The sequence below is a fragment of the Dendrobates tinctorius genome, unplaced genomic scaffold (genome assembly GCF_039654945.1).
Source record: "Dendrobates tinctorius isolate UK_male_01 unplaced genomic scaffold, ASM3965494v1 ptg000062l, whole genome shotgun sequence".
Classification (NCBI taxonomy): domain Eukaryota; kingdom Metazoa; phylum Chordata; class Amphibia; order Anura; family Dendrobatidae; genus Dendrobates; species Dendrobates tinctorius.
Window position 1 is genome coordinate 36147412 of NW_027361730.1, and position 24573 is coordinate 36171984.

The 24573-nt window shown below is 43.8% G+C and overlaps 1 protein-coding gene across 1 annotated transcript in view; it reads right to left on the minus strand.

The window, feature by feature from the left end:
- The window catches only part of LOC141093118 (uncharacterized), a 29370-nt gene extending 6585 nt beyond the window's left edge, over positions 1 to 22785 (minus strand). The window contains exons 1-3 of the mRNA XM_073579599.1: positions 22504 to 22785; positions 8249 to 8385; positions 5011 to 5329 (exon numbers count right to left, since the gene is read on the minus strand). Of these exons, the coding sequence (XP_073435700.1) occupies positions 5011 to 5329; positions 8249 to 8385; positions 22504 to 22683 (636 nt within the window). The 5' untranslated portion in view covers positions 22684 to 22785. The remainder of the gene's footprint in view (positions 1 to 5010; positions 5330 to 8248; positions 8386 to 22503) is intronic.
- Between the last annotated feature and the right edge of the window lie 1788 nt (positions 22786 to 24573).

A 24573-nucleotide genomic window follows, 5' to 3' on the forward strand; every position in this document is an offset into this window, starting at 1 on the left:
GTTTCCAAGTGGGTCAACGGATTGTTGTCCGTGAAGATAGTAAACTTGGCTGAGGCTAGGTAATGCTTGAATCTTTCAGTCACAGCCCAGACTATGGTGAGGAACTCCAGCTTGAAAGAACTGTAGTTGTCAGGGTTCCTTTCAGGGGGATGCAGCTTCCTGCTGGCGTAGGAGATCACTCTTTCTTTTCCATTCTGTACCTGCGACAGTACTGCTCCAAGTCCCACATTGCTGGCATCAGTGTACAGCACAAAGGGTTTGTCATAATCTGGGTAGGCCAGAACTTCGTCACCTGTGAGAGCCATCTTCAGCCGAGTGAAGGATCTCTCCAACTCTTCAGTCCATTCAAAGGTGGAATTTTTCTGTTTGGTCTTCTTGGACTGCCCCACCAGAAGATTTTGCATAGGGGTGGCTATTTCAATAAAGCCTTTGATGAATCTTCGGTAGTAACCTACCAGTCCAAGGAATTGGCGTACTTCATGGAGGTTACTGGGCTTCGGCCAGTCCCGGATGACTGTGACCTTGTCAGGATCTGGTGCCACACCTTCTGCACTGACCACATGACCGAGGTACTGTACCTTGGGCTTCAGGAGGTGGCATTTGGAAGGCTTCACCTTCAGGCCAAAATTGGACAAAGCTTCAAACACTTCAGCCAGGTGTTCCAGATGATCTTCATAGGTTTTGGAGAAAACAATGACATCATCCAGGTACAACAGGACCGTCTCAAAGTTCATGTGTCCCAGGAAGCACTCTATCAGGCGTTGAAATGTTCCTGGAGTGGTGCAGAGCCCGAATGGCATATAGTTGAACTCACAGAGACCCATTGGAGTGGTAAATGCTGTTTTCTCCTTGTCTGCCTCTGCCACAGGAACCTGCCAATACCCACTAGTAAGATCCAAGATGGAAAAGTAGTTAGCAGTTTTAAGTTCAGCTAATGATTCCTCATTTCTAGGTAATGGGTAGGCATCTTTATGTGTAATGCTGTTAATTTTTCTGTAATCAACACACATTCTCATGGTACCATCCTTTTTCTTTACTAAAACTATGGGAGCTGCACATGGACTACAACTGTCCCTGATAACCCCAGCTTCCTTCATCTCTCTCAACATACTCTTAGCACATAGGTACTGTGTTGGGGGTATAGGCCGGTACCTTTCTTTAATGGGTGGATGATCTCCAGTGGGGATATGATGTTGAACCCCTTTTGCCTGCCCAAAATCTAGTGGGTGTTTGCTGAATACCCGCTCATATTCTTGTGTCACTCTGTAAACCCCATTTTTCTGGTATGAAGGTGTAGAGTCAGTCCCCACCTGCAGTTGCTGACACCACTCCTCTGGCTGCAGAGCCATTGTCCTCGCTCCACCTGGTCGGATGAGACCAAGGGCTCTGCTGCCTGCAAAGAGTTGTTATTAGCAGTGAGCAGCTTAGCAACTGTGGCGTACCGAGGTATTGTGGCCTCCTCCTCCCCACAATTCAAAAGGCGTACAGGTACTCTCCCTTTACGTACATCAACCACCCCTCTGGCTGTCAGGACAGTGGGCCTGCTATCAGAGTATACTGGTTCTACCAAGGCCAGGCAATCTTTCCCTCTGAGACCTATGGCTGCCCAACACCAAATCAACATTTCACATCTGGGGGGTATTGCAATGGGGAAAGCATCACTCACTCTGACGCTGCCAATTTCTCTGCCAGAGAGTTCTACCTGCTGTCTTTGCATCAGGGTTCTGATCTCCTTCTGCAGGACTCGTTGTTCACTGGAACCAGCAGTCTCAGCCACTTGTTGCAACAAGACAATAATCTCGGAGAGACAGTTTTCAATTACATTTGTACCAAGAGTCATCATGGGATTACATTCACGTCGATCAATATCCACAACTATCAGACCTTGAGATTTTAGCTCTACCCGACCCACTTTAACAATAATCTCTTTACATCCAATCTGCGGCAAAGACTGACCATTACTGTGAACTATTGTCAGTTCATCAGTTGGGCCACGGGTAAGTTCAGAATCAGCCCAATACCTCTTGTAGAGAATGTATGGCATAGTGGTCACCTGAGAGCCAGTGTCCAGCAGAGCGTTCATGGGGATACCGTCAATAACCACTGGAAGGATTGATCTCCCTCCAACATACTTGGCTCTCCAGTTCTTTGGGCCTGGGGATCCTATTCCTGGGGGTTGGCCCTCTGCCCCAGGGGTTGCTCGTTTAAAGGACAGAATCTTGCAAGATGACCTGCCTTGTAGCAGTGACGACAGATGGGACGCCCGTCCTGGTCATAGCGATCGTTGTTCCTTCCTCGAAGTGGCGGGGCTCTCCTCCTCCGGAGCCACGGGACATCCTCTGGACTGGAAGTAAGCTGGATCTTTTCTTTAGAGGACACCTGCAGGGACTGCACGGTTTTAGTAAGTGCAGTCATCCCTTTGATCAACTCCTGGACCTGAAGACACAGTTCCTCAGTTAGATCTTTATCCAGAGTCTGTGCATCAGCCTCCACAGGGATGGAAGGAAAAGATGTTGCTTCCTGGTGGTAGGTGATTGCTGGGCGCCTAGGGGGTGTTGGACGGCTGTCAGTCGATTCCTGTAGGACCCGAATAGCCTTGTCCTTAAAACCAGCAAAGTCCAGATCAGGGTTTTGCAGGGTTATGATGTGCAACTGTCCTCTGTGTGTACTGGATAGAAGTCCTTCAATGAACTGCTCCTTTAACAGCTTATCTTCCTCCTTCACACTGTCAGGATCAACTTGCTTAACTGCTCGCAGCGCCTCCTGCAGGTTGACAGCATAGTCCCTTATACTGTCCTGCGCCTTCTGTTTACAGCCAAAGAACCTCATCTTGATTTCAGCTGCAGTGCGGGTGTCAAAGGTGCTTCTTAGCTTGGCCAGGATCTTTGCAACAGTCTCTTTATCAGTGTCCTGCCAGGCTTTCACTTCTCTCTGTGCTGCACCCGTTAGCTGTCTAATCAGGATATTCACTTTCTGGCTTTCAGACAGAGGGTATACTTTAAACAAACTGCACAGTCTCTCTTTAAATTCACTCAGGGTATGTGATTCACCCGAGTACTGCGGTAGCCAGGCCGCTCCCGGAATGTAGGGCATAGACAACGGCATTATGGGGACCGCTGCGGCGGGCGCTACTCCTTGCGGCGCTGAGGGGTTGGCGACGGCGTCCACCGCTACATTGTTGCTTGGCACAGACATTCTCTTCCCCCCAGTTAACATTAGCCAGGGCCGGGGGTTGAGTGAGCTTACCGGCGGCCGCTTCGCAGGCCCGACGCTCCGGCTGTAGGCCTCACTCATCCCACTTCTCGTGCGCTGTCCTCTCTTCCCGCGCGGCACTTCACTTCTTTGCGCTCTGTGGCAGGCTCTGCCCACGAAGGCCTGTCCCTTTTTCTTCCCGCGCGCGCCAAGCAGTGCGGCAATGGCGGCAATTGGTGCCAATTTCACACACAGTCTTTTACACAAACACAGTCTTTGGCACACAGCACCCGGGGGGTACCGGGCTCCGTAATCCTGTTTGTGATGCCAAATTGGGTGGGGTACTCGGTACCGAGCCGGTATCAGCGGGATGTGTCACAGCAGCGGTGACCCGGACCGTGGCCCTGGGCACCCAAGTAATGGGGGAATTGAAATGGTGGTATGTAGTTAGATGAATAGTTCGTGACGCCACCTGTGGTGCTCGGCAAGGGAGGTGTTAAGCCGACGCTGCATGCAGATCCGCTGGGACTGATGGTATGGTGCAGCAAAGATGTAAAAGCTCCCCACAGGTGAAGCTGTAGTCCCAGGGCAGTGTAGATGTGGTTGGCACGAGGATGTAGCGGTGCCGGAAGGGTAGGAAGCAGACAAGACACAGCGGGGTGCAATTTCTGTACCTTTACTTGGTAAATGCAGTCCAGGGTCCTGATTACAGATGGTACCGGAGCAGGCTAGCCTGGAAGCAACTCAGGGGTTCTCTCTCAGCAGATGGGCTTTGCAGTCTCCTTCCTAGCGCTTACTTGAGGGATCTCCAATACTGAGTTACACTGAAGTTCCTCCTGTCAGATGTTCCCAAGAACTCTACTTGTATGGCAGACAACTGTAGCCTGTTCCAGGGACTCCTTACTCCTGAGTCCCGGCTCACTATCCGTGTTGCTGTTGTGCCCTCAAGTCTTAGATGGGAGCATCGCATTGACAGCCTTCTACTCCTCTGGTGTCTGCTGTAGGACCATCAGTGTCCATACAGCTGTGGAGACCAGGCTCCAGTTCATGCGCTCTTACGGGAGATGAGCTCTTCTTCTCAGCTCTATCTCAGCGCTCCTTCCACACGTCTGCACACTTCACCCTCCGCAGACTAACTGATTACTCCTTCCTCTTGGCCCTCAGAGAGCACTCCTCCCCTTAATCCCGGTTCAGAGTTCCCCCTGCTGGCAAGGAGTGGAACTGTGTTGCATGCATAGATTGACTGCGAGAGAGACCCGTCATTGCCTCCAAGCCTGGCATTACCCTCCCTGGAGGAAGGCAAAGCCACTGTGGCGATCATACTCCTGGGGGCGCCACATATACATGAGATCTAAATATTAGATTAAATGGGATGAAACTGCCACAGTTATATCTGGATTATTTTCATATCAATTGATGTTCAGCATTCATTATATAAAACTTAAATGAAAAAAAACTATAAGCGAGAAAAATAAATATTAATTGGAGGAATTTGTGCATTATTCTTGGCTGGGAAGTTTATAATAAAGATACATACATTCTAGCAAATACAAAGATGAAAATTGGATTACAGTCATTAGGCTAATGCTAAAAAACATTAACAGCTACACATTCATGTGCTTACAGGAGAGTTATGACTTACAGGATCATCTGTTTTTTTGCATTTAATATTTCCTTTAACTGTTTCTGTGATAGGACTATATCATCATATCTTACTTCAGACACATATTCAAGGATCAGATAAGCACAATGAAGGCCACTTATTGCCAATAGAAATAATTTTTCAATCTGCTTGTGAAAACCTGCAAAACATCTTACTTTTTGCTTTACTGCCAGTAGCTCAGTTTTGGCTCTACTCATTTCTAGGTCTTTGTCTCGTTTTCTGAGGTCCTCTGATTGCTCCTCCAGTTTTGCTTGAGCCTCTCTTAGGAGTTGAACAAGATCTGAACGTTTCTGGGCACTTTCTGACAGAGATGCTCTGAGATCAGTTTCGGATCCACTCCAGCCTTTGCGGCTCAATCTTGGCTCCATGCCACACTCCTCTGGTGACCAGCTAGAAAGACGAGATAGGGAACTTCTTCTTGACAGTGTTGGGCTGGACAGGTTCCTAATATATTCTGAGCTAACTGGAAGTTTACTAGAAATACAGATAAAAATAAAAATTTTTTTTATCCATTTTAAAATTGTGGAATAAAATATATAAAAATGTATTATAAAATGATACACTATTCTTTCTCTCTTAGATATTTCTAGTAGATACAAACTTATTACTGTAGCTAAAGTCTAGAAATCAGCAACATTTAGGCTGCATTCACACGTCGCGTTTTTTTCGCGGCGGTTTTAAACGCGCTATTTTGCCACGAAAAATAAGCATCTCATGCAATCCTATGGGATTCCGCAATGCTGTGCTAATGCTGCGCCGTGCCGCGCAGCCTTCCGCTTCTCTCCACGCTCCCGGCATCTTCCGGTCCCAGTAATCCTTTGCGAGAATGACCGCGATGACGTCGTAGTCTCGCGGGAGTGCGACGTCTCGCGGTCATTCGCGCAAAGCATTACTGGGACCGGAAGATGTCGGGAGCGTGGAGAGAGGCGGGAAGGCTGCGCGGGACGCCGGAAGGTGAGAATAACAATATTTTTTTTATTATTTTTTACATCCTATCTTTTACTACTGATGCTGCATAGGCAGCATCAGTAGTAAAAAGTTGGTCACACTTGTCAACCACTGTGTTTGACGAGTGTGACCAACCTGTCAATCCATTCTCCAAGCGATGCTCCAGATCGCTTGGAAAACGCTAGCATTCTGCAAGCTAATTTCGCTTGCAAAGCGCTAGTTTTTCCGCAGGAAAATCACGGGAATTTAAAATGCCATTTTCCCGCATTATGGAATTGCGGAATTCTCGCGGTAACTTCCGAGGGAATTCTGCTACGTGTGAACTTAGCCTAATGGATTATATGGCTCTTGCAACCACTTTGTATAAGGCACCATGAACATAAAGTCCTATACAGATCCATGGCACAGACTGTAAAAAAACTCCATGTACCACCAAATCATACTCAGTTGGGTGCCATATATATATGGAACCATACGTATGGTATCTGATAGAACATCCAATACTTTTCTTTTAAATTCATATGAAATCGAACAAAAAAAACCCCAACAACTCTGTATGACATCTGTGACATATAGAGTTAAATTAAAGACTTCTATGGGATGATTTAGCGAATCCTGCTTTGAGCAGGGGGTTGGACCAGATGGCCCAGGAGGTCCCTTCCAACTCTACGATTCTATGATTCTATGGGTATCCAAATATAGATCCACATGAAAGAGAGACAGAATGAAACTGAGTGCACAATAGTGTAAAAAAAATTTAGAACAGTTTTATGTTTTCCCTTGTTAATCAACATTTGTGATTGATAGGCAATGTGATGGAGTTTATTTGTAACAATAACAGCTTTCTACAGTACCCCATCTACACGGAGCAGCACTCAGCTATCTCCAGAAGTTCCGCAGACTAGTGTTCTCTAGCTCCAGTCCTCAAGAGCTACCAACAGATAATATTTTCAGGATTTCATTACTTTTGCACAAGTGACCTGTACAATATTAAGAAAATCCTGAAAAAATGATCTGTTGGTGGCTCTTGTGGACTGGAGTTGATTAAACACTACCATAGACAATAAAAGGTGAGGGGAGCACTGCTTTATACTCAGTTATTGGGCTTGGCGGTCATCTAATTCTGTTAATTCCTAAGACGACTCAAGGTTGATCTTATACTACAAACTACAGCTGGTCATAAACTAGATGGCAGCATAGCGAATGACTTTAACAGTTGGTCTGAAAAGGTTGTTGTTTGCCAACTTAATATATTGAAAAATTGCCAAAAATGCTGTGGTTGATGTCTGCCTTGTTCTGTGACCTGGGTGGAAACAGCAAGTACTTTTGAAGTCACAACAACTGATACATGCAAACATCAACCATTACTTTCCAACATTCTTGACAACATGGCAAAATAAATTAGTTGTTAAAGCATATGGATACCTTTGGGTATAATTGTTTTTATTAAAATATATTATGTATTCTTGGCTGTAAAGCATTTTTTCTCATTAGAGTTTCATTAAAATTTTTAAGTTATTTGGCTACCACAGCCTTTATGTATCAGAGCACAGAGCTGATAGCCGAAAGAGTTAAATGATTGTCTCCATTCAAGAAACTTTTGGCCATACACTCAGTCTCTTGTAAAAATTGAGCTTTACTTACCTTCCCATATCCAGCGCAGGGTGTCGCCCACACCTTGTTTGGTTGCAGTGGTGATGTCACATTGACAACACTGCAGCCAATCACTGAGCTCAGTAGGTTGTGTCACTGCCGTCTATATCAACAAAACTGCTGAGCTCGTTGAGCTCAGTAATTGGCTGTATCACAGTCAACGTGAACTCACTGCAGTAGCCAAATAACAGAGACCGGGGTAGTGGCGAAGACACAGAGCTGGACACCGGAAGGGTTAGTAAAGCTAAGGGGTTTTTTTTAGCAGTAACTGAACATATGGTCTTTTCTTGAAAAGAGACACCCCCCCTTAAACATTGAAATCAGACAGGTAGCTTACTCTGAAGACACTTAACCCATATTTCTCCTGAATTATTTTTCTTTATAATCAAAGTTTAACTTTGTGTTGGGGTTTCTGTGGATATATAGGACAGACGTCTATCCATCCTGACATTCACGTTAAAAGCCCAATATCTTAATTTAAGTATAGTGCTGTCTCACTATTTGTAGACAGAGACAACTGGCCTGAGGTGTCTAACTCTGTGATCATAAATAAGCTTTATATTAAAACTTTTTAGTTCTGAACCTGAGTCTGTTGGAATCCTTACAAATGGCTGTCACTGTCACTATTACCGCCACACTTTGCTAGACCATCACTCTTCACCTTTCAGAAATGCACTACAGGAAAATAAGGAGATTAACTAACTGATTTTGCAATGTGCACTTGTATAATCTTCCTATTTATAAACCTTTTATTTGTGTAGCAGGGCATTGAGAGTTCACATGATTCTGTACCTATAGCACTCCAGCATGTGGATCCCTCGCAGAGGACTCACAGATCTAGCTTTGTCTGATTGCCGTGGACTGGGAGGACGTCTTGTGTAATCTCTGCTGTGCCCCATCCAGTTATCTGATTCCAAGTGACCAGCAGCCTGTATGGGGACATAATGGCAAATGAAGGATTGTACTTCAAAATGTATATACAGTATATATGAGTATAATATATGAGTAGACCCGTCATATTTTTGTAAATATTTTATTATCTTTTCATGGGACAACATTGAGGAAATGACACTTTGATACAATGTAAAGTAGTCAAAGGCTTGTGTAACAGTGTAAATTTGGTGTGCTCCCTAAATAACACAACAGCCATTAATGTCTAAACCACTGGCAACAAAAGTAAGTACACCCCTAAGTGAAAATGAACAAATTGGCCCAAAGTGTCAATATGTGTTTGGCCACCATTATTTTAAGCACTGCCTTAACTTTCTTGGGCATGGAGTTCACTAAAGCATCACAGGTTGCCACTAGAATCCTTTTCCACTCCTTCATGAAGACATCACGGAGCTGGTGAATGTCAGAGACCTTGTGCTTCTCCACAGATGCTCAATAGGGTTTAGGTGTGGAGACCCGCTTGACCAGTCCAGCACCTTTACCCTCAGTTTCTTTAGCAAGGCAGTGGTCATCTTGGAGGTGTGTTTGGGGTCGTTATCATATTGGAATACTGCCCTTCAGCTCAGTTTCCAAAAGGATAGGATCATGCTCCACTTCAATATGTTGAAATTCATGGTTCCCTCAATGAACTGTAGCCCCCACAGCCGACAGCCCCAAACCATGACACTCCCACCACCACGACTGTAGGCAAGACACACTTGTCTTTGTACTCCTCACCTGGTTGCCACCACACACGATTGACACCATCTGTACCAAATAAATTTATCTTGGTCTCATCAGAAAACAGAACAAGGATCCAGTAATCCATGTTTTTAGTCTGCTTGTCTTCAGCAAACTGTTTGCAGGCCTTCTTGTACATCATCTTTAGAAGAGGCTTCCTTTTGGGACGACAGCCAAGTAGACCAATTTGATGCAATGTGCGGCATTTCGTCTGAGCAGTGACAAGCTGACCCCACACCTGTAACCTCTGCAGCAATGCTGGCAGCACTCATACATCTATTTTGAAAAGACAACCTCTAGATATGACACTGAGCACGTGCACTCAACTTCTTTGGTCAATCATGGCGAGGCCAGTTCTGAGTGGAACCTGTCTTGTTAAGGTCCATCTTTCTACAGAGCAGCAATTATTTTCTTCAGATCCTCAGAGAGTTTTTGCCATGAGGTTCTAAGTTGAACTTCCAGTGACCAGTGGCCAAATTTAACACACTTGCTCCACATTCACACCTGAGACCTTGTAACACTAATGAGTCACATGACACTGGGGAGAGAAAATGGCTAATTTGGCAATTTTCACTTATGGGTGTACGCACCTTTGTTGCCAGCGGTGTAGGCCTTAATGGCTGTGTGTTGAGTTATTTAGAGAGCACACTGTTGTGAGTTCATTTTTCCCTTCACCATTGAACTCTGATGAACTCCCTCCTCTGGTGAAGGAAGGTAGTGAGACTGATTACCAAACACCTGGGCAGCTAGATGATAACTGGGTGGCTGGAATTGAGGACTGGATATAAGGCTGCCGACGCCCTTCTTCCTGGCTGGTGATTTTCCTGCTGGATTCTTGGAGACCAGTCTGATTCCTGCGTCTCAAAGCTAAGTTTTTCTGCTCTGCTTTGTACTCTTCAGTTTTGTTTTTGTTTTGCCTTGTTTTTTGGGAGTTCTGCCATCCCCGGCCGGGGGTGAGCTGAATTCCATTTTTGTCTCTGATCTGTTGATCTTTTGCTCTGTCTTCAGAATATACCTGAGTGCTGATATAGTCTTTTGAAGCCTAGCGACTTCAGGGCCTGTTTTTCCTATCAGTCGGTTGGCTCATTTTGATAGGGTTTTTGCGGATGGCAGACAGCAGCTTTCCTATCCTGTCCTGTGTAGTTAGCTTGGGACCAATCATTTGCTCAACCTATCTTTCTATCTGTGTTAGTGTTTTCATCTTGCTTCACCGTCATTATATGTTGGGGGCTGCCTATTGCTTTGGGGTCTGCTCTGGGGCAGTTTAGTTTTTCCCCCTTTCTGTCTTTAGGCTATGTAGCTCTCCGGCTGTGATCGAGGGGTCTAGGGCACCGTAGGAACCCCCCACGACTACTGCTAGTTGTTGTGGATAGGTTCAGGGGTCTGCAATCCGATAGCTGCCAACCTCTCTGGTTTTTCTGGACTTAGCTGGTATTTTGTTTTTTCCTCCTTCGGTGACTCATCATAACAGAATCACCAGCCATACCGCAGATCCTAGGGTACTCAATAGCAGGAGAGAATTGTAAAAAAGAAAGGGAAAAAAAAAAAAAGTGTCAGAATTTTTTTTTTGTGTGTGCATATTTTTTCCTCTATATCTCTGAGGCCGTAGGGGGAATTTTTCTCTCAATGGAGATGAAGCAATTGTCTGATCGTGTGGAGCAGCTCGCTGCTGAAGTGCGGAGAATTTCTGCCTATCTTGCTCATTCACATGCTGCTGAACCAAAGATTCCTACTCCTGATGTGTTTTTTGGGGATCGGTCTAAATTCTTGAATTTCAAGAATAATTGTAAATTATTTTTTGCCTTGAAGCCTAACTCGTCGGGGAACTCCACGCAGCAGGTTAAAATTGTCATCTCTTTGCTGCGCGGCGATCCCCAGGATTGGGCGTTTTCTTTGAAACCTGATGATCCTATTCTGAATAATGTGAACGCATTTTTTCAAGCCTTGGGGCTGTTGTATGATGAACCTAATGCTATTGATCAGGCTGAAAAGACCCTGTTGGCATTAAGCCAGGGTCGGGATTCGGCAGAGTTGTACTGTCAAAAATTCCGAAAGTGGGCGGTCCTTACTACCTGGAATGATGGTGCCTTGGCAGCCCTCTTTCGGAAGGGTTTGTCAGAAACTGTAAAAGATACTATGGTGGGATTTCCTGTTCCCTCTGGTCTTGACGATTCTATGTCATTAGCCATTCAGATGGATCGGCGTTTACGTGAACGCAAAACTACACGAGAGATGTTGCCACCTGTTGAACAAATGTCTGAACCTATGCAATGTGATAGAGTTTTGTCTAGGGTGCAACGTCAGGAGTTCAGAAGGCGTAATAAGCTGTGTTTTTTTTGTGGAGATGCCTCGCATATTATTTCTGTCTGCCCTAAACGAGAGAAACGTTGTGCACATACGTTTTCTGTGGGTGGTGTTCAACCTAAGTTTCTTCTGGCAATTACTCTGATCTGCTCCCTGTCCACATTTTCCGCCAAGACTTTTGTGGATTCAGGAGCAGCTCTGAACCTGATGGACTTGGATTTTGCTAAACGTTGTGGATTTCCTAAGACACATCTGCGGACGCCAATCCCTTTGAGGGGTATTGATGCTACTCCTTTGGCAAAGAATAAACCTCAGTTTTGGACCCAGGTGGTAATGCAGGTCGCCCCAGACCATCAAGAAAATTGCAGATTTTTGGTGTTGCATAATTTGCATGATACCATTGTTCTCGGGTTTCCCTGGTTGCAAATCCATAATCCAGTTTTGGATTGGAAATCTTTGTCTGTGGTGAGTTGGGGTTGTCGGTGTGCCCTTACTGATGCTCCTGTTTTCTCCACCTCTCCCCAGTCGCATGGTGTTCCTGACTATTTGGCTGACTTTTATGATGTATTTAGTGAGAATGAGTCTGCGTCTTTGCCTCCTCATAGGAGTTATGACTGTGCAATTGAGCTGAACCCGGGGTCTAAATTCCCCAAGGGTCAGCTTTTCAATTTATCTGTACCTGAGCACGAGGCTATGCGATCCTATATTAAGGAGGCATTGGAGAAGGGTCATATTAGACCATCCTCTTCACCCTTAGGTGCTGTTTTTTTTTTCGTGGCTAAAAAGGATGGTTCATTAAGGCCTTGTATTGACTATCGTGCCCTCAACAAAATTACTGTTAAATATCAGTATCCGTTACCCCTGATTTCTGATCTATTCTCCAGAGTTAAAGGTGCTTGCTGGTTTACCAAGCTTGACCTCAGGGGGGCGTATAATCTTATTCGCATTAAGCATGGGGATGAATGGAAGACGGCGTTTAATACTCCGGAGGGACATTTTGAGTACCTGGTGATGCCTTTTGGGCTCACTAATGCCCCTTCTGTCTTCCAGTGCTTCATGAACGATATATTCCGAGACTTTGTGGATAAATTTTTGATTATTTATCTGGATGATATTTTGATCTTCTCCAAGAATTGGGACTCTCATGTGGAACATGCTCGGACTGTGTTCCGGATTTTGAGGGAGAATTCCCTGTATGTCAAGGGATCTAAATGCCTTTTTGGGGTACAGAGGGTTTCATTTTTGGGATTTATTTTGTCTCCGTCAACTATTGAAATGGACCCGGCCAAGGTACAGGCCATTTATGATTGGGTTCAGCCCACTTCTTTGAAAGCCCTCCAGAAGTTTTTGGGTTTTGCTAATTTTTATCGGAAATTTATAGCTAATTTTTCTGGTATTGCCAAGCCATTGACGGATTTGACTAGGAAGGGTGCTGATGTGCTGAATTGGTCTCCGGAGGCTGTTTCTTCCTTTCAGGAGCTGAAGCGAAGATTCACTTCTGCTCCGGTTTTGCGGCAACCTGATGTCTCACTCCCGTTTCAGGTGGAGGTGGACGCTTCTGAGATTGGTGCAGGAGCGGTGTTGTCCCAAAAAGATCCTGTGACATCTAAAATGAATCCTTGTGCTTTCTTTTCCCGAAAGTTCTCCCCATCCGAACGTAACTATGATGTGGGGAATCGGGAACTGTTGGCCATGAAATGGGCATTTGAGGAGTGGAGACATTGGTTGGAGGGAGCCAAACACCAAGTCGTGGTCCTTACTGACCACAAGAATTTGATTTACCTGGAGTCGGCCAAGCGCTTGAATCCTAGACAGGCTAGGTGGGCCTTGTTTTTCACACGTTTTGATTTTGTGGTCTCTTTTCTTCCGGGCACTAAGAATGTCAAGGCAGACGCCCTCTCTAGGAGTTTCCTTGCTGATTCTCCTGTTGTGACTAAGCCTGCTACCATCTTAGGCGAGGGGGTAGTTCTTTCTGCCATCTCGCCCGATTTGAGACGTGCTCTGGAAGAGTTTCAGGAGGACAAACCTGAGCGTTGTCCCAGTGGAAAGTTGTATGTTCCTGACCAGTGGAGGAAGAGAGTGATGTCTGAAGTTCATTGCTCTGCATTGGCTGGTCATCCAGGTATTTTTGGTACTAGAGATCTGGTGAGTTGGTCTTTTTGGTGGCCTGCCTTGTCTCGTGATGTCAGGAATTTTGTGCAGTCCTGTGGGACTTGCTCCCGGTCTAAACCTTGTTCTCGCTCTAGTGGCTTGTTGATGCCTTTGCCGGTGCCCAGGAGGCCATGGACCCATATTTCAATGGATTTTATCTCTGATATGCCTGTCTCTCAGAGAATGACTGTTATTTGGGTGATTTGTGATAGATTCTCTAAGATGGTCCATCTTGTACCACTCCCTAAGTTGCCATCTTCCTCTGAGTTGGTGCCCTTGTTTTTGCAACAGGTGGTTCGCTTGCACGGGATTCCTGAGAACATTGTATCTGACAGAGGAGTTCAGTTTGTGTCTAGATTTTGGAAGACTTTCTGTTCCAAGCTGGGAATTCAGTTGTCCTTCTCCTCTGCGTTTCACCCTCAGACCAATGGGCAGACGGAGAGAACAAACCAGACTTTGGAGTCGTTTTTGAGATGTTTTATTTCTGCCGATCAGGATGATTGGGTTTCATTTTTGCCCTTGGCCGAATTTGCTTTAAATAATAGAGCTAGTTCTGCCGCTTTGATGTCACCTTTTTTTTGTAACTTTGGTTTTCACCCTCGATTTTCTTCAGGGCAGGTGGAGCCTTCTGCCTGCCCAGGTGTTGACACTGTGGTGGAGAAAATGCACCAGATCTGGGACCAGGTAGTGGATAAGTTGTCTCTCTCCCAGGAAAAGGCCCAGCGGTTTTCCAACCGGCATAGGACCGTTGGTCCCCAGTTTAAGGTGGGTGATATGGTTTGGTTGTCATCAAAAAATATCGCTATGAAGGTGGCTTCTCCTAAGTTTAAGCCTAGATTTATTGGACCTTACAAGATTTTGGAGATTATTAATCCGGTCTCTTTTCGGTTGGCTCTTCCTGTCACATTTAAAATTCATAATGTGTTTCATAAGTCCTTGTTGAAGAGGTTTGTTGAACCAGTAGTTCCTGTGGTGGCACCTCCTGACCCTATATTGGTTGAAGGTAACATGGAATATGAGGTAGAGAAGATACTGGATTCCCGTCTGGCTAGACGGAGACTCCAGTATTTGGTTAAGTGGAAGGGTTATGGTCAGGAGGATAATTCCTGGGTCTCTGCCTCTGATATTCATGCCGAAAGATTGGTGCGTGCCTTTCATCGGGCTCACCCGGATCGTACTGGTGGCATGGATGAGGGTTCGGTGACCCCTCCGCAAGGGGGAGGTACTGTTGTGAGTTCATTTTTCCCTTCACCATTGAGGTCTGATGAACTCCTTCCTCTGGTGAAGGAAGGTAGTGAGACTGATTACCAAACACCTGGGCAGCTAGATGATAACTGGAATTGAGGACTGGATATAAGGCTGCCGACGCCCTTCTTCCTGGCTGGTGATTTTCCTGCTGGATTCTTGGAGACAAGTCTGATTCCTGCGTCTCAAAGCTAAGTTTTTCTGCTCTGCTTTGTACTCTTCAGTTTTGTTTTTGTTTTGCCTTGTTTTTTGGGAGTTCTGCCAACCCCGGCCGGGGGTGAGCTGAATTCCATTTTTGTCTCTGATCTGTTGATCTTTTGCTCTGTCTTCAGAATATACCTGAGTGCTGATATAGTCTTTTGAAGCCTGGCGACTTCAGGGCCTGTTTTTCCTATCAGTCGGTTGGCTCATTTTGATAGGGTTTTTGCGGATGGCAGACAGCAGCTTTCCTATCCTGTCCTGTGTAGTTAGCTTGGGCCCCATCATTTGCTCAACCTATCTTTCTATCTGTGTTAGTGTTTTCATCTTGCTTCACCATCATTATATGTTGGGGGCTGCCTATTGCTTTGGGGTCTGCTCTGGGGCAGTTTGGTTTTTCCCCCTTTCTGTCTTTAGGCTATGTAGCTCTCCGGCTGTGATCGAAGGGTCTAGGGCACCGTAGGAACCCCCCACGGCTACTGTTAGTTGTTGTGGATAGGTTCAGGGGTCTGCAATCCGATAGCTGCCAACCTCTCTGGTTTTTCTGGACTTAGCTGGTATTTTGTTTTTTCCTCCTTCGGTGACTCATCATAACAGCACACCACATTTACACTGTTATACAGGCCGTGCACTGACTATGTAACATTGCATCAAAGTGTGCTACCTTCAGTGTTGTCCCAGAAAAAGATACAGTAGCGCTCCGGCCGGCGAGTCCCATTTCCATGTTGCAGGGGGACCGGGTCCCACCTGCCCACGCGCATCCCCCAGGTCTCTGAAATACTGCTCACCCAGTCCATGCTCCCGCGACGCTATCTCATGCTGCAGTGTCTGTCCGGCGTGCACCCTCCACTCCCTCGCTTCCTGGTTGCAGGGGACAGAGCATAGGGCGCTTGTGTGCCGCTGTCAAAAAATTTAAAGGGCAAGCGCACCCTTTTTCCTGAAATGTCCTTTCAGCCAATCGCGGTGAGTTCTGGGTGTATTTCAGGTCTTCACTTCCTTTGGAAGGTGCCTGGGCAATTTTGTATCTTATTCTCAGTTGCCGTCCTCAAGTCACAGTGCAGCGCTTGCAGTGCTTGCTCGTGCGGTCTTTATCTTTCTTTCATTAACACTTCGTGTTTTCTTCTAGTTCCATGTCCCATCAGTCCATCATCTGTCTGCAGACTCTGTCGGAAGTCTCCAGATCATCTGGTACTCCCCCTCCGGTTCCCAGGACCTCCTGTTTCCTTCTCCGGTGTGTCTCTATGACACTCGGGTCTGACCCTCTGGTCTTGGAACCGTTCCACTCGAGTCTCCTTGGTTGTATCGGCTCAGTCCCATAGGGGTTTGCTTGCCGGTGCTCTCTCGGAGGAATTTGGTGTCTCGGTCCAGCTTCCACAGTATACTCTGTGGTCCAGTGTGTTCACTATCCCCATTCCGCCTGCCTCGCCATGACAGATTTAATAAAATATTTACAAAAATGTGAGAGGTGGACTCACTTTTGTGATATACTGTATATCTTTTTTTTTAATAAAAATTAACAGTTAGTGGTGCTAGTAAAAAGTGGAAAGGATTCAGCTGCAAATAAGACAATAACCACAAAATTGTCAAGGATAGACAGTTGTAATCAATAATAGCCCTTCATGAGCTTCACATACACAGTTGGAAAATATGCTTTCAACCAGATCAATATTCAACTCAAAAAGGAGTTGTATGAAACGTACCGACGTTATACTGCCACTTTTTTTTTTCCCACTATTACAAATTATGTTAATGGCAAGAATTTGCCATCACTTCTTGACCAATGGGGATACAACAGAGTTGATTTGACCAAACCTCAGAATGAAGAGGCCATAGAAGTAGTTTATTGATGTGTCTCCTTCAAAGTTTTGAGCCGCACATAAGTGCACTTGGCCATTTGTTAGATTTTACTGTATATTAGAGCTTTGCTGGGAGTTACAACACAGCATATCATACCCTATTCAGTCTCACATAAATTGTAATTCAGAAGGAGTAATATATGTTATTGAATGCGTTTTTTGTAACCTACAATATGTAGGCTGCACAATAGGACCTCTTAAAAAGAGAATTAGGAAACATTTGTCAGAAGCTACTAGTAACAATTATAATATCTCAGCAGTATCTTATCATTGTAAAACTGTTCATGGAGGTAAAACTGATAGTCTCAAAATTATAGCAATAGAGAAAGTCTATAGATCTACTAGGGGAGGTGATTTCAGGAGAAAATTATTAAATCGTGAATCCTTTTGGATTTTTAAATTAAATACAAGAGTACCATTAGGTCTGAACAAACGACTTGATTTAATATTGCAATTAGATTGATATTTTCTTCTGTATATCTACATTTTACTTAGTCCTATTTAATTCTGGCTATTCTGATAATTTTTGTGATTGTTACTTTGTTTATCAACATTATATTAATTAATGAAGGTTTTTGTTTTTTTCTATAATTTTATTTTATTTTCTTGCTATTCATTATATTCTTATGATATCTTTTCATTAGCTTTTATTTTTTCCTGTTTTTCCGACAAGTTTTTGTTTACATTATTTCATTTACTAATGGTAAAAGGGTTATGTATATTTCAGCTCCACATTAGGCTGAGTGTTTTGCAAGAGTTAACTGGTAGGGATACTCCCTATTTTCATTAATTCTTTTGTCCAACACCTGTGATTTACCAGTCTTTGTATTATTTGTAGTCGTCAGTACTGGTCTAGTGTGAACCATGAGTAAGACCCTCTAGGTCGAAACGCGTTGGTTGGAGACCACCAGAGACCCCATCTGCCTGTATGTCCTTATTCATACTTTTTTCTGTCCGATTTTAAGAATTTATAATAAATGATGAATTTTTAACTGAAGTCCAGCGCTGGAGATTCCATCCTTTATTTAACACAGTACCAGTGTCACAATCCCACCAGGGGGTCGGTCAGCTGATGGCGCAACACTCACACAACTGGATGGAAATAGGGAGAGGAAGGCCCTAATGAAAGGGAATTGAGGGATGGATACCTCCTGCTCAAACCTGAGCCTGACCCTGCACACCTCTAACACCCTAAGTGGGTCCTTCCCCCCACCGTCGTCAGGAACCTCGTCCCTCGCTATCACCTAGCACTGTCCTTGCTAGTGCACTGGCCGGCAAGGGCGCTAGCATCACCACTGCAGATGGAACAACACAGGGGATAGTGACAAACATGAGGCAGACGAGGAAAAACACCAAACTTAGCTTGATAGCCTCCTCTGCTGCAAAGCACCGCACAGCAGAAGAGAGGCACCCTGACCACAGACTTCACGAAACCAGCTGATACACCACAGCAGCCAGAGAGCTTCTTACTCCAGGCTTGGTCAATATAGATTGCTCTATCACAGACAGTCAGCTGATGCATCAGGTGACCATTTAAAGGATGGTGGGAGTGATCACCACCCACATCAGCTGACCTAGCAACTCTGCAGTTTCAGCAAGCTGCAAGCAAGGGAAACTGACATTAACCCCTGCTGGTCTGAAAGGAAAAAGCTTCATTTAAATCATAGTGAAACCAGAGCTAACACAAATCCAAAAATGGATAGTGACAACCAGTTACTTGAATGAAACTGTGTTGAAATTCCTATCACATTAAGGCCTGTTTCACACTTCAGTCTTTTGACGTCAGTTGAAATCCGCCAAAGTGTGAAAAAACGGATCCGTTTCCGCTTTGCAACAAACGGATGCACCGGATCCATTTTTTGGATGGATCAGCTGCAGCCACCAATGTCTGAAATTTAAAGCAACAGGACCCTGGAAAAGGAGAGAGAAAGGCTTTTGGGGTTAAATTACATGAATGAAAGCTCTTCTGGGCATGTGCAGTATAAAAAAGCGGAATCTGTCAATTTTCAGATCCGCCGTTTCAACGCAGGCAAAAAACGTTTCATTGTCCGTCCACTCCAGACAGCGGACGCCAAAATTATGACTGATCCATCAAAAAAAGGACGCAACAGATGACCATCCATCGCAATCCATCACTAATGTAAGTCTATGGGAAAAAAAGGGATTCCGCCCAAAAAAATGGCGGATCCGTTTTTTTCTAAAAATGGTGAATTTTGACTGACGTCAAACAACTGAAGTGTGAAAGAGGCCTTAATAACAAGGACTGACAAATTTGGATTTCTGGATCAAGGAGTGAATTACTTATACGATGGACTACTTGATAGAGATGGGGTGCACCTTACGAAGACTGGAAAGCATGTATTTGGAAGTCGCCTTGCTACACTTGTAAGGAGAGCTTTAAACTAGAACAACATGGGAAGGGAAGCAAAAGACCAGAAAAAGCCATACACCTGACAAATGCTATTGAGAACTCTGCTATTAGAAGTGGAAAGGAAGAACAAAGACAAAAGAATCTAATTAATAAAAATATTGGAGAAAGAGAAACCTATCACAAACTAAAATGTTTCTATACTAATGCACAAAGCATGGGCAACAAACAAGGAGAATTGGAACTACTAACACAGGAAAAGAAATATGATGTCATTGGAATCACTGAAACTTGGTGGGACAATACACATGATTGGAATACAAGGCTAGAAGGATACAACTTATTTGCAAGAAACAGACTTGATAAACGAGGAGGAGGTGTCACATTGTATGTTAGAAACGCGTATGTCTGCACAGAGATTGAAGCTTCAGAGACTGGGAGTTCTGTGGAAACTGTTTGGGTAAGAATACAAGGACAGAACAATGGAAAGGACACCATTGTAGGCATTTACTACAGGCCGCCTGTGCAAGCTGAAGATATGGATGAACTCTTTATGCATCAAATGGCCAAGTTCTCCAAAAAATATGACATAGTTGTCATGGGAGATTTCAACTATCCAGACATTTGTTGGGAATCTGTCTCAGGCAAAACTAACAGGTCAAGGAAATTCTTATCCTCTCTTGCTGACAACTTTATCTTCCAAAAGGTAGGGGAGAAAACAAGGGGAACTGCTACATTGGATCTAATCCTTATAAACAGGGAGGAAATGGTTGAGGAGGTAAAAGTGGCTGGGACCCTAGGAGGTAGCGACCATGCTATTTTAGAATTTTGGATAACTAGAGGAGGAAGACCTGTGAAGACTCAGACGTCAAGGTTAGATTTCAGAAAGGCAGATTTTAAGGGATTCAGAAAGAGAATTGGAGGGATCCAATGGCTGGATATCCTTAAAGACAAAAATGTCCAGGAAGGATGGGAAATCTCGAAAAATGAGATTCTAAAAGCACAATTGTTAACAATTCCGAAAAGAGGGAAGAATAAGAAGCATTTAAGGAAACCAGGATGGATGAACACAGAACTTAAGCACATGCTAAAAAGGAAGAAAAAAATGTTTATAAAATGAAAGAGGGAGGCATATCTAAAGAAGAATATAATACTGTCTGCAGAATCTGCAGGGCACAAATCAGATTAGTAAAGCTGAAAATTAATTGTGGCTTGCAAGAGATGTCAAAAGCAATAATAAAGGATTTTGGGGATATGTGAAAAGTAAAAGAAAAGTCAAAGATGCTATAGGATTTTTACAGGATGAAAATGATGAAATGGTAAGACAGGATGTTGAGAAGGCCGAACTTTTAAATTTCTATTTTGCATCTGTTTTCTCTCAGAAAGGAAATGTAACATCAACTGTTCTTCACTGTCCTATTAAGGGAATAGAAGAATCCAGGATATCTATAAACAGAAAGATAGTGAGGAAACACTTAGCTAACCTAAATGAATTCAAGTCTCCAGGTCCAGATGAATTACACCCCAGAGTGCTGAAAAAGATAGCAGAAGAAATTTTTGAACCCCTCTCCATAATCTTTGAAAATTCTTGGAGAACAAGAGAAGTGCCAGAAGACTGGAGAAGAGCAAATGTTGTTCCTATCTTCAAAAAGGGGAAGAAGGTGGACCCAGGCAACTATAGGCCGGTGAGTCTGACTTCTATACCAGGAAAGATCTTTGAACAAATTATTAAACAACATGTATGTCAGTACCTGGATAAGAATGAAGTGATTAAACAGAGTCAGCATGGGTTTGTAACTAATAAGTCATGTCAGACTTAATTTCCTTCTATGACGGAATCACTGATTGGGTGGATCAAGGAAATGCTGTAGATATAGTATATCTTGACTTCAGCAAAGCATTTGACAAAGTCTCTCATACAATCCTTATTGAAAAAATGACTAAGTATGGAATGTACAAGGCAACTGTTAGGTGGATTCATAACTGGCTTAGTGATCGGACCCAAAGAGTGGTCGTAAATGGCTGCACATCCAGTTGGAAGAATGTCTCAAGTGGTGTACCACAGGGCTCTGTCCTGGGCCCTGTATTGTTCAACATCTTTATCAACAATTTAGATGAAGGAATTGAGGGTAAACTGATTAAATTTGCTGATGACACAAAGCTAGGAGGGATAGCTAATACTAGAGAAGAGAGAGAGAGGATTCAAAAAGATATAAATAAACTGGAGAAGTGGGCAGCAACTAACAGAATGATTTTTAACAGGGAGAAATCCAAAGTATTACATCTGGGCAATAAAAATGAAAAAAGCATATACAGAATGGGTGGAATAGGGCTAAGTGACAGCACATGTGAAAAAGACTTGGGTATACTAATAGATCACAGACTGAATATGAGTCAACAGTGTTATGCAGCAGCAAAAAAGGCAAATGCAATTCTAGGATGTATTAACAGAAGCATACAGTCTAGATCACGTGAAGTCATTATTTCCCTCTACTCCTCTTTGATCAGACCTCATCTGGAATATTGTGTCCAGTTTTGGGCACCACATTTTAAAAAAGACATCAACAAACAGGAGCAAGTTCAGAAAAGAGCGACCAGAATAGTGACCGGTCTGCAAACCCTGTCTTATGAGGAAAGGTTGCAGAATTTGGGAATGTTTAGTTTGCAAAAGAGAAGACTGAGAGGAGACTTAATAGCTGTCTACAAATATCTAAAGGGCTGTCACATTGTAGAAGGATCAACTTTATTCTCATTTGCACAAGGAAAGACTAGAAGCAATGGGATGAAACTGAATGGGAGGAGACACAGATTAGATATTAGAAAAAACTTTTTGACAGTTAGAGTGATCAATGAGTAGAACAGGCTGCCACGAGAAGTGGTGAGTTCTCCTTCAATGGAAGTCTTCAAACAGAGGCTGGACAGACATCTGACTGGGATGATTTAGCGAGTCCTGCTTTGAGCAGGGGGTTGGACCAGATGGCCCAGGAGGTCCCTTCCAACTCTACGATTCTATGATTCTATGTGAAAAGAAAAAATGTTCTCCAGATCAGAAGGGGTCCTGGAGGAAGGACTATGCCACCAAAATTATGTAATGAAAATAACTCTTTAACCTTTATAGCCAAACGTATAAAGCAATTGTATCATTATAAACAACGTATTGTGATTTGATAATATTTAATGAAAATAATGCATATAAATAAAAACTTACATTAAAAATATACAAATTGGAATAAGCGAATATGTAAAAGCTGTACCTCAATGTTCCTCTCCAGCTCAGATAGACCATAAAGCCTTGGCGATTCCAGTCCATGTCGATTATTCCCTAAGTCTTTAGCGTTCCAGTGTGGAGACCTCCTACCTCCATCATGGTGATGATAGCTGTCACCATAACGGGAAGGCAGACTGAGATAGCCATTAGATAGCCGGTAAGACATTTATATAGTAAAATGGTTGGAGAAATGTCAATAAAAAGGTGACACTTTTAAGCTGCTTTCATTATATACATTGCAGTCTTTTGGATTATTTTATCAAATCTTCATGCTGTAAAATAAAATATATAGCCATTATGACTTACTCAGGTCAGTATGATTATTTTATAGGTACTCGGCAGATGTACAACTATACCTATAATTTGAATGCAGGTAAAAGTAACATTTAAGGATAACAAGCTACCAAGATTAGAAGATACCCTATATTCATAGGATAAGGAGTAACTATCATGATGGCTGGGATCAGACAATGAATGGAACAGAAATGTGCTTGCTCTTTACCCCATTCAGAAGGGTCAGATGCCAGCAATCGAGAAATTATTCCTTAACCTTTACATAGGGTGCAATGTATAATCTAGGTTGAACAATTTATTTAATACATGGCGTGCTCCACAAGAAAGGGTTCTGAAAAGTTGCAAGTAACTTATTTTACATGTATCAAAAATTGAACAGCCCAAGAAATTTGCCTGAGAGAGGATGTGCTATCATTCTGCAGCATTACGATTTGTCAATGTTTAAAGTCACATGTCGTCAAAATGAGTTATGACAAAAGAAGTTAAAACGGGAGGTAACGATAGCAGGAGGAAAGTTGAAGGGTCAGTTTTTTACACATTGTACTAAAGCAATACAATACTACAGGATAGTTTTGATGCAGAGCTTATAGGTAATTATGAATACTTCTGTATTTTTAGAGATATTTATCATGTGAAATACAACAAAAGAATGTTGCAGATATGTCTGAAATTAATTTTATATAATGCTAACCTCATCCCTAGCAAATGTATAAATGTGACTGTTTAAGATAAACACCACTAATTCCAAAAATGGATAGAAATGTAATTTAAGATTGCGCATAGAACATACAGTACTGCTCCTGTACCAATGGAAAATATATGGAGATAAGTATGAGAACAAGCACCCTAAAAAGGCACACAAGATTATCATGAATGAGCATTCCTAAGAATGTTCATTAATGATAACTGTGCAGTCTAAAGAGTGTGCTGATCAATTCATGAACAAGCAAAATGCTCATTTGTCAGGTGAAATGATCTTCTGGTTTGCCCAAAAGATCACTCTTCCTATTAGGACATTATCCTGTGTAAACAGGACCGGTGCTGCTAAAAAAAAATGGCGCCTATGTGATCTATTACTGACTACTATCAAAAGTCAAATGGCGCTCCTTTCCTTCCAGATCCCGCTGTATGCCCAAATAGTAGCTTACAATTACTTATATTGGCACACGCACAAGCAGGGCCGGACTGAGCATCGGGCGCTTCTGGCTAATGCCAGAAGGGTCAGTGCCTGTAGTGGGCCACTCGATCCTTTCTTGTTGTCATGGAAGCCGCAGGAAGCTGGTAATAGCTAAAAGTGTGAAAGCAAAAGGACCTTCTGTGACATCATGACCATGTGATCAATGTGTGGGCAGGATCAGAATACCAGCAGGGATGGAGGTCACATGATCCATTCATCAGAGAGAAGGCTGTGCCTGCCCTGCAGTGCTTCTGACCCCCCCCCCCCCCCGCAGGCTGCTCCGGAGTCCGTTCTCAGGCTGCAATTGGCTGCTCTGTGCACGCAGGACCTGTGATGAGGTCACAGGAGGGGAGGAGTCAAGGGTCACATGATCAGGGGCCTCAGTGTATGCAGGACTCTGGCGACCTGGTTGTCATGGTGCACTGCTGGATGAGGTACAGTTTATGTGTGGGGTCAGGAGGGGTTTACAGAGTGGATGTAGCAGAGCCGTGTGTGTACAAGGTGTACGGAGCGGAGCCGGGTTTACGAAGTGTATGGAGCGGAACTGTGTGTGTACGAGGTGTACGGAGCAGAGCCGCATGTGTA